General features: G+C 46.4%; 1 protein-coding gene across 1 annotated transcript in view; it reads right to left on the bottom strand.

Annotated features, from left to right (window-relative positions):
- Positions 1-9,793, bottom strand: part of MSL3 (MSL complex subunit 3) — a 15,235-nt gene extending 5,442 nt beyond the window's left edge. The window contains exons 1-10 of the mRNA XM_046673545.1: positions 9,639-9,793; positions 8,254-8,336; positions 7,770-7,865; positions 7,343-7,443; positions 6,689-6,774; positions 6,035-6,157; positions 5,288-5,448; positions 4,350-4,508; positions 2,253-2,515; positions 1,299-1,408 (exon numbers count right to left, since the gene is read on the bottom strand). Of these exons, the coding sequence (XP_046529501.1) occupies positions 1,299-1,408; positions 2,253-2,515; positions 4,350-4,508; positions 5,288-5,448; positions 6,035-6,157; positions 6,689-6,774; positions 7,343-7,443; positions 7,770-7,865; positions 8,254-8,336; positions 9,639-9,740 (1,284 nt within the window). The 5' untranslated portion in view covers positions 9,741-9,793. The remainder of the gene's footprint in view (positions 1-1,298; positions 1,409-2,252; positions 2,516-4,349; positions 4,509-5,287; positions 5,449-6,034; positions 6,158-6,688; positions 6,775-7,342; positions 7,444-7,769; positions 7,866-8,253; positions 8,337-9,638) is intronic.
- Between the last annotated feature and the right edge of the window lie 928 nt (positions 9,794-10,721).

Consider the following 10,721-nt stretch of genomic DNA (forward strand, 5'->3'; position numbering starts at 1 on the left):
TTTAAAAGAAAGGAGATTCCCCTTAAACAATAACACCCGCAGGGCTTCCTTCTCTGAAGAAAAAAAACCCGGGACATTAGGGACTGCTAGTACTAGGAATGTCCTAACCTTCCCTCAACACATCACTGTAAAACAAATTGGGTTTTCTAGTTTCTCTATCAGAGATCAGCCAGCTATAGCCCTTAGGCCAAATCCAGTCTGACCCCCTTGTGCTAAAAATGGTTGTTATATTTTTAAACGGTTAAAAAAATCAAATGAATAATATTTCATGACATGAAAATCATATGAAATTCAATTACCAGTGTGCACGAATGAATTCTGGGGGCACACAGCCACCCCCATTCATTTATGAGCTGTCCACACCACTTTCATGCTGTAACAGCAGAGTTGGGTAGTCTTGAAAGAAGGCTGTATGGTGCGCAGCCCTGAAAATAATTACCATCTGACCCTTTACAGAAAGTCTGCCAACCTTCATCATCAAATGTTCTCCCTGCCTAGTAAAGCCATCTCCCACGTGCACAGAAACAAGGAAATCCCACCTCCTAGGTGAGATTAACAAAATATCCCAGGGACTAAGACATCTCCTGAACCCCTGAAACACTCACTACCTAAACATCAGTTAACAGGCCTTAAAAATAGAGTTTTTAAATGAAGTTTCCTTGTCTGTAAAATGGAAACTTGATGGCAAGGTGGTTCTTGGGAATTTGAGGTAATTTAGGTCAAATGCCTGGCACAATGCTGGGCATACAGCACGCCCTCAAAGGGATGGCTATTAATTAGTGTTAAGGATGGATTTTATATTTTTAAATGGTTGGAAAAACACCAAAAGAAGAACAATATCTCATAACATACGAAAACCATCTGATATTCAAATTTCAGTGTCCATAAAATTTTATTGGAACACAGCATGCCCATTCATTTACACAGTGTCTATAGCTGCTTTTGTAGTTGCGTAGTCCTGACAGAGACTGTGTGGCCCATAAAGCCTAAAATATTTACACTCTGGCCTTTGCGGAAAAGTGTGCTGACACCTGTTCTATAAAATGAAAATATTCATATTTCAATACTTGCACTTATTTAAGATAAAATATGACTAATTGTAGGGCTGGAACGCTAACAATTTTCTCATTTTAAAAATCAAAAACACAATGTTAAACATCATCACATGAACAATTTTGTTAATATTCACAGCAAGAGCAACATAATGCTTCTAAGGAAACCCAATTTCCTCCCACAGGACTTAAGCAACCACAGAAGGAAGGACACGCTGGGGATGACAGCAAATACTAACGCTTTACCTCGTTTATTTCATTTGTTCTTCTGCCTTCAAAGGTGGCAAACACCGTACTCCCTTCCTTACTAGGGGTCAGAGGAACAGGTGAGGATGATCTGCTATGCACAGGTGTCTCTTCAAAAGAAAAAGATGTTAACTGTTTGCTTGTAAATCACACAGGTACTGAATGAAAGACTGCTGGAAGACGGTTACAAAATCAGAGAAGTTATTAATCTTCAACAATAACAGTTTTCTATTATAAAAGACAGTACCAGGAATATTATTTGGCAAAAAAAAGACCACTTATTGTATGATTCCCTTGATACAAATTCATGCCCAGAAAAGGCAAGTCCATAGGGACAGGAAGAAATTAGTGGTTGCCTAGTATGGTAGATTAGGGCTGGGAGGGGAAGTGGGGAGCAACTGCTAAGGGACTCTTAAGGCAGAGCTAGGAGCCGGCCCCGTGGCTGAGTGGTTAAGTTCGCGTGCTCTGCTTCAGTGGCCCAGGGTTTCGCCAGTTTGGATCCTGGGTGCAGACATAGCACCACTCATCAAGCCATGCTGAGGCGGGGTCCTACATGCCACAACCAGAAGGACCCACAACTAAAAATATACAACTATGTACCGGGGGGGGGGACTTGGGGGGAAAAAAGGAAAAACAAAAATCTAAAAAAAAAAAAAAAAAGAGCTAAACCAGCAGGCGCCAAGCATCCAACTGCAGAGCTGAAGGTGTGGTGGGTCCTCTCTCCTGCCAGCTGCTCCAGCTTGCAGGCTAGGGAAAATGCCTCATGAGCCTCGGTGGAGGGTAAACTCCTGACTTGAATTCCCACAGCCGAGTGGACAAAACTGCGTGTGACTGTGCACTCACCTCCATTCTTTCCCCAGCCCACCTGCCGGCTGGACTTCTTTTAGGAGCTCAATTGCCAGCCCAGACCAAACACAAAGGAAATGGCCTTCCCATACCCAGGAATGGACCTACTCTTCTCCAGGTGCAGGAACAGCTTGGGCATGCTGGAGGACGTGTCCTGCTGCCGGCGCTTGGGCTGAGGTGAGGCGCTGCTCTCAGACAGCCTGTCACAGTTGGTAGAGTGGCGTGTGGACCGCCTCAGAGACTGCAAGGCTTCCGGCTCGGCTTTGCGCCTTTTGGGGGTGGCTGGCTCACCTGTAGCTGGCTGACTCTCCGTGGACTGTGGTGTGGATGGATTCAACAAAGGTGGGCTCGGAGAGAGCTCCTCCTGGTTCCTGTGAAGAAAGAGGGGAGAGCATCACACACGCTTGGCCTGCAGATAATCTCTGCAAAACCTGGAGTGGTTCACAAATGTCCTCCTTCAGAAAGAACAGACAACACACTCTCAACTCCACTCCAGGAGGGTTATAAGCTTTCACTTCCAAATGTGCCAAAACAAATGTTTTCTTAAAGAGTAACTAGACATATGAAATCATTTTAATCCTCTCACTAACTCCATGAGGCATGCTGGGATTAAAGATCATGATGGCCCTTTTATATTTGTCTTAGAGCAGTGCTTCTCAATTGGGAGTGATTTTGTCCCGCCAGGGGACACTGGCATTGTCTGAAGACAGTTTCGGTGGTCACAACTAGGAAAGTACTACCAGCATCTAGTGGGTAGAGGCCAGGGACACTTCTCAACACCCTACAGTGCACAGGACAGCACCACCACAGAGACTGATACCATTCAAAAAGTCAAGAGGGCCAAGCTTGAGGAAACCCTGGTCAAGACAATAAGAACAGCACATTATCTCATCACAATGTAACGATTCACAGGACTAGAAAAGCCAGAAGCATCAGCTGAGCTTTGTGGGACACAGTCCACCTCGGACCCTGGGAAGCTTGAAGTCTGGAGTAGGGCATGGGGACACTGACACAGGTCCCCAGTGAGTCGCACAGGCCTCTCACCTGGGGTGAAACCAATGTAGAAAAAAAAGGCAGGCTGAGAAGAGATGATCATGAGGCAGACAGAACCAGGAGACAGGAGCCACAAAGGGAAGGGAGAAGGGGACAGAGGGGAAAAGTGTCCGATACAGAGCATGGTATATGGCAAGTGGCAAGTTGTTAGTGCTCTCCCTCAGGGAGCAGAGTGAGAATGGGTGGTAGTAGACACAGGCAGGTGATAAGGAGGCAAGAGGGGATTGATGACAGGGCCAGACGGGTGGTGCAGCGGTTAAGTTCGCACGTTCTGCTTCTCGGCAGCCCGGGGTTCACAGGTTCGGATCCCGGGTGTGGACACAGCACCACTTGGCAAAAGCCATGCTGTGGCAGGCGTCCCACGTATAAAGCAAAGGAAGATGGGCATGGATGTTAGCTCAGGGCCAGTCCTCCTTAGCAAAGAGAGGAGGATTAGCAGTAGTTAGCTCAGGGTTAATCTTCCTCAAAAAAAAAAAAAGGAGATGGATGAGTGGAATTCACAAAAACAGACCACCCTCTCAGGAAGAGAGGCATGAGGGAGATAGGGAAGTAGCTTATACAGATAAAGGTATAGACGTTAGGTGAGGGGATTTTTTTTTCCCTCAAAGAACAGATTTGGGCATGCTTGGTCACTGCGGGAATAAAGTGGTGATGCAGCAGAATGAGAAGGGAACTAACCTTTACATGAAGGCCAAAGGTGGCCAGCCCTTCACAAACTTTCTCATTTAATAATAACTACCCAAGGAGGCAGATTTTCTTTCCACTGGACAGAGGCAGAAGCAAGAGACTCAGAAGGTACGTCCCCAAGTCATACAACCAATAAGTGAGGAAGCTAAATTCAAACCCACATCTTCTACCGTTCTCACCCTGTGCCCTCTTCACCCCACTGTCTTTGGAAAGATGGGGAAAGCTGCTCAAATCTAACCAAGTTCTCACACTGGAATCTTCACTTGGTAAAATCTTCCAGAGCCATGTGAAAGCGAATGATGACCTAGCTGACCCAGGAATAAAACCCACCAGTATAAGTAGTTTTCAATGTTCTCTCTCCTCCAAAGATGTTGGCCCCACAGCATCAAATGGCAATCTTCAAAAACAGATCCAACTGTTTGACTGCTGACATCTAATGGTCAACCTGCAGGCTGTTTAACTTACCTATTAGTATTTGTGGCACTTTCTTTAATTGGAAGAAAAAATTTGGATGATGTCACCTTTTTATACTGAACTTGTTCATATGGATAGAGCAAAACCAATGGGAGAGTATAATCAAAGGTTATTCTTAATCCATCCACCATCTCCTTACAAAGGTCAACGCTGGGAGGATTAAAAAGAAGAGATTAGAGATGCAATAAATACTTTCCAAAGTGTCATAATGAAGTTGCACATTTTTAATAAGGCAGAGTTTTAAACTTAACACTATATGTTACACCTACCCAAAGAATGAATTTGTAGATGCTAACAATAAAGAACTAAATGTGAGAATAGATCTATAATATAAAGTGCAGAAAGTACACTAGTAATGTTAACTAACCACACTGAACACAAGTGAACACGGTCAGTGCCACAAAAGGGAGCCCAAGCAGTCTGTCCTGCAGGCGGACAGACCCCAATCACTGGGAGGTGAAGGGGGTGGACCTGATGAACTACTCCTAACACTTGTTTCGACTCAACCAATCTACCTCTGACTCTACTCCAGCTGGGTCACATGCACAAGGCAGACAATGAGGACGATTACTCTGACTGGAATAAAGACTTGCTTGTAAACAAGCTTTAATACAATTCTTATCACCCACTCTGGTGCTTCTCGAGGAAAAGTTCTCTCCCTAAATTACATCACTGAAAAACAACTGGTCTGGGTGTTGAAGCAGAACATACACCCAATGCATCCCGACCAGATACCTGAAGTTATTGAACGTTCTGAAAAAGGGACAATATTTTGATATTAAATTGGTTATTAAATGAATTATTATTAAGTGATATATTAAATGAACTCCAAATTATAAAAACGGAGACAGTGTTACCTGTTCTAAATGGAAGTCACTTCTCTAATCCACAAAAAACCATGAGACAGCAATTTCCCCTCCCCAACTCACTTCTTTTCTGCTGGAACATAATGCACATTCATGTTAGCATGTGGCATAGCATGATGGTGACGGGGTCTCTCATTGGCTGAAAAGGCTGCATTGATAGCAAAGTGCTTCACGTAGGATTCCAAAATAGTTATGATGTTGGTCTGGCACGGAAGTTTCACTAACTGTCATAAAAAATATAGACATCTGATGTATGCATCTCGTTATATAAACCATAGATTCCAAGAAACAGTGATCTTGTCTATATCACTTTTTTAAGTCAAAATTAAAGCCAATGCTGTTTGAAGAGAATCTTTTAAACAAATATGCTTTGAAGCTCTTTGATTTTTTCTTCTACTTATCATATCCCCATGTGGATTATAGTATTAATTTTTAAAATAAACATAAGCAGTGGTTCTTATCTTAGTGACCCATTAGAGCCACCTGGAAAGCCTCTAAGAATACGTCCACAGCCGGCCTCAACCACAGATCAATTACACCTTAACCTCTTAATTGCCCAGGCATCAGGATTTTGCAAAGCTCCCTAGAGAATTCTCAAGGACAGCCAGGGGTGGGAAAGACTGCGCACGCCTTAATTTAATTAGCAGGAGATCACTACAGACAGAGAACTTTAAAACCCAACTCAACACAAAACATAGAATATGAATTTCATTCCTCCAGGATTCTCAATTGTTTGAGTCTGTGATTGCAAAATATGGCTAAATGAAAGCTCCATTACAAATCCATGTTTTGTGTGTTCCCCCTGTATACCCGTTTCCTCCTGTTGATATAGTAACAATCGTCCTCAAGCTTCTTCTTCAGAACTTCAGGGATTTCTATAGTTATTGTTCTTTCTTCCATTTCCCTTTTTCTGTGCAGCTCTGGTTCCTCCTTCTGCAATATCACAATTCCATTTTTAACTACTTAAAATAGTAGGAGAGCTTATATCCAAAGAAAGACTAACACATGAGAACCTACTATGAAACAAACTCAGTTAATCCTCAATGTTTACACCAGTAATGATGTCACATGCTCTAATGAAAAGTACATTAAAGGTCAAAAGTTAACTCGTTTTAGGGCACTAACCACAATGCAAATGCTTATTTTGTTTCTTCCCCATTTAAGTTTACCAGTGGGATTTACATTAACTCTAAAGGCAGGCAGAAGATGCCAAATTCTGATACACAACATTTAAAAATTAATCACCATTATAAAAGTAAAGTTCACAATTTCATTGGAAAGAGGTAACTATGATTTATGAAAACACATTATGAGCATAATGAGCCACGAAGAGGTTCATATGGCGACTATAAATAAGGGTATGGTCCCTGAAGCATCAAGTATAGCTTTATAATATTTGGTTAAAAAAAGTATTTTTACAAAAATACCAGGGACAAAGATTTTTTTACAACAAAAACTTCATACCACTTCAGTCTTTTCTTCAATATCACTTTCTTCACTTATTTCTTCATCCTTTTCTTCACTACTGTCACCAGAGGAACTGCTTATTGCTAGGTAAAACAGAAAATATCAGGCAAACCTGCATTATATACTTCCTTGACCCTTACACTTCTTTAAGCTGGAGTGTGTGTCCTACTGCTGGCAATAATAAACTACAGTCCTGCATGTGCTTTAAATGCTGAAAATACTGTACCTTTCAGAATAAAAATTTGAGAAATATAACACCAATTTCAGTGGCTGCAAAAACCACAACATTAATGATCTAAAAGTGTTTAGTCACCTAGGATCCTATGGTTCTCTGTTGCATTCATTAAGTGCGGCCGAGGCCCGGGAGGTGCTAAGGAGAAAACACAAGGGGTTCTACTAACTGACCCTAAGGGGTTAGTATAAACACACTGGCCAAGAAGGCAGTGGTCATGAGCATGACTGATGAGGTCAAATTACGAACTTATTGACTGCTACTTTAATTGTCAAAAACAAAAGGGTAAATGTTACATGTAATGAGCTTCAAATGTTTCCCTGTCTAAAATTTCAATGAATCCTCCTCCTCAATCCTGTGATATAAAAGAACTAGATAACACTTCTTTTAGCCAGAGAAAATGAAGTGAAGCCACTCACAGTTTTCATCATTTTCATCTTTTTCTTCAACGGGGAGGCTTTTTAAGACAGAGTCAACGCCAGGCAATCTGCGTCGCTTCCTCTTTCTTCCTGTGCTTCTCCTGAAAAACGTCAACAAGGCTGAAATAAATTTTCACCTTGACTGATATGGGTCTGGAGGGAAAAACCACATATAACAACATGATTCTTAAGTACCTAAAAACTAAACTTTAGAACATAAACGGCGCTCTTCATTTCAGAATATTATACAATAACCTCTCTGAAAACACAGCAGTTATTTAGACTACAATAGAAACACTAACACACTTTAAATATGTAAAATTAATAAACCATGTTTGCCATATTTTTACCTTTAAATCATAAAAATTCTAAACACTAAGAGAAAACACATTGAATAACATTTATATCATGATTTTTGTATTCTTACAGGCGAGCTACAGCTTTTCTTGCCAATTTACGCTGTAATCTCCGATTTTCATCGGTGTCACGAAGGACATGATCTTCAGCTGCCCATCTATCCCAGCTAATCAAACAAAAAAGGAAAAGGATGTAAATTCAGTATTTCAGTTTGATATGAAACAAATGCTAAAAGCACCTCACAGGAACAGAAGTGTCCCATAATTACATTTTAGAAAACTAAATATTTTTAAATCATACAAAAAAGATGCAAATAAACTGAAAAAGGAACTCATTCAGACACAGAAGCAACTGGCGTTTCTAGAATTACCCATAGAGAATCCAAATATAATCTACTTAAAAGTAATCATTCTTCAGAATAGCAAAGTTTGATGAAAAAGCAAAAACAGGAAATGAAGCTTTTCTACAAGTGTCTGTAAAACTTAAAGAAGTTTGCAACGTTCCTGTGCTGCAGAGGTTATCAATTTTCAGTCTGGTTTAACAAATACACTCACCTTCTGTTCCAACCATTAAAATGGATTAGATATTCTGGGATCTTTCTGCCCTTTTCGTCTTTCCCAACAATAACATCGACAATCTGAAACCAGAAAATATTGCCCACAAATGACAGAACATGCAGAATATTAGAAGCTAGATCGGAAAAACTAGATCATAGACCTTTTTCTAAAAGAAAAGAAAGTATTCTCTCCTTTTTTAGACCGAGAACTGGGTTGAAACATTTTTCCTTTCAATTCCATTTTTTTCCCCTGAGTGGATGCCTCAAAATAGGAAACATCCCTCCAACCACCCCGTGATTGGTCTCTGATCGTGAGAAGAGGATGCAGCGTCTGAAGCCACTGGCCGGCCGATTTGTCACTAACGAGAGAGTCCATGCCAGACAAGAGAGCCACAGCCCTGAGACCTCTGGGAGTTGTAGTCTCCCCGGCTCCGCAGCGTCCAGGGCCTGGGAAGGCTGGCAGGAGATTACGCCATCCCTCCCAGCGGTGTCCCCTCAGGGAACATCTGGGGCAAATGATGGGGCGTGGCACCCCTGGGGAGACTAAAGGCAGGGAGGGAGGAGGGACAGAAAACAGAGACAGGAGCTGCGGGGGCGGAGCCCGAGAGTAGAACCCGCAGAGCCCGGAGGCCTGGGGAAGTCCCCCAAAGGGCAGCACCGCCCAGACGCACCTGGGGCCCTGGGGACCGGCGCCAGCCCCCACCCCCGGACCGCGATGCCCACACCCTCTCGCCATCCGGACCTGAGGAGCTGCGGATGTGACTCATACCGCGACCCCGCCGCCCCCGAGACTTACGGGGACAGGCAAGGGGCGCGACTCGGGGATTGGAAACCTAAATGCTGCAAGGCCCGAAGGACGAGGCACCGGGTCAACCTTGCCCTCGAGGTGGAGGGGGAGTCGTGGCCTGCGGGAGGGGTAGGCCCTAGACACGACTAGGGCCCCAGGGCAACGATATCGCGAATCGACGGCCAGCGCTGTGACGCTATGGATTAGGACCTGGCTCGGTCGGTCAGGGCGTCGCACGGGAGCCTACACGGCGCTGGACCGCGCAGGATGAGGAGAGATTTAACGCCAAGGCAGAGGCGTCGGCGAGCAGCCTCCTCGACGCGCGGCGCTCGCTGGCGTCGCGCGCGCAAACCGACGCCGCGGCCCCAGCCTCGCGACACCGCACGCATAGCCCCGCGCGCCGGGCGGAAGCGGAAGCGCCCTGGCCCCAACTGCCCCGCGAGCGCCCCCTGCCGCGCGCGCGGCGCCGCGCAGGCCGAGGAGCCGCCGGCAGGGAGCGCCCGGGCCCCGCCGCTTCCCCAGCTCCGCGCACCCGCATCCGCCTCCGTCCCGGGGGCCCCCGGCCCGCGCCTCCCTCTGGCCCTCCGCGGCGGCACCTTGGCATCGTACAGCACTCGCGCCTTGGTGGGGTCAGGCTCGAAGCACAGCACTTTCTCCCCTGAGTGGAATTTAAATTTCATGCCCTCGCTCGCGCTCATTTGCTCATCGTGGCGGAGGGCGAGGCTCCGGGGCGGGCGGAGCGCGCGCGGTGGGGCAGAAGGGTGGGGGCGGGTAGGTGGCGCGCAGCGACGGGGATGGGGGAGGGAGCGGGGAATGGCGGAGGCTGCGGCCGCCCCGCCCTCGGTCCCGCCTCTGCCCGCCCCGCGCCGCTGCCGGACCTGGGAGCCACCGGGCGCGCGCACTCCCGCTCGAGCGCGCCTCCGCGGGTCCCCGCCAGGTTTTGGGGAAGGCGGGCTTCCCGCAGAGCGGCGCCTCCCGTCCTCGTGGGAAAGGCGGCTGACGTGGGCTCCGCGCCGGGCGTGCGCTGTGCGGCCGGGACGTGGGAGGCGCTTAGCAGAGAGCCTGCCTGGCTGCGCTGGGGCGACTGCTCGCGGGGAGCTCCGGGGCCGTGCTGCGTGGCTCCGCAGGGAGGACCGCGGGCTGGAGTCGGGTCTAGATGGGCAGTGGCCTTGGGCGGAGGCATGAATAAGGCAGCGGGGCACCCCTGGGCAAGGACAAGCAGGTGGCAGGCTTGGAGTTCCCCCGGTGACAGCGGGTGAGCAGTGGGCGGGGAGGCTGCTGGGTCCTTCTCAGGCCGTTAACATCTTAAGTCTCGTCTTCCGGCCTCATTTCCCAGCCTCAGTACTCTCAAGAGTTGCTTCCCTCCAGGTCTTTCTTCTCCAATGCATTGAAAACTCCCTAAAGGCAGGAGGTACCTGCTCAGAGAGAGTGCTCAGGAGATATTTGACGAACGAATGACAAGTGCTGGGAGACTTCTTGAAGGGCAAACGTGCTCGTTTTTTTTTTTTTTCCTTGAGAAATGGAACGTCTTTGGGTAGCGTAGTTACTGGATTAAGACGGGGCTGGAGACCAGCTTTGAGGCTCTGAGGTCATAGTGAACTAACTGCCAGTTCTCCACACACTGTTCTCTGTTCTTGCCTCCAGAAATTTGCACTTGCCTCCTTCTTCACTGGGTTCCT

Source organism: Equus quagga, chromosome 10 (assembly GCF_021613505.1).
Source record: "Equus quagga isolate Etosha38 chromosome 10, UCLA_HA_Equagga_1.0, whole genome shotgun sequence".
NCBI classification, from domain to species: Eukaryota; Metazoa; Chordata; class Mammalia; order Perissodactyla; family Equidae; genus Equus; species Equus quagga.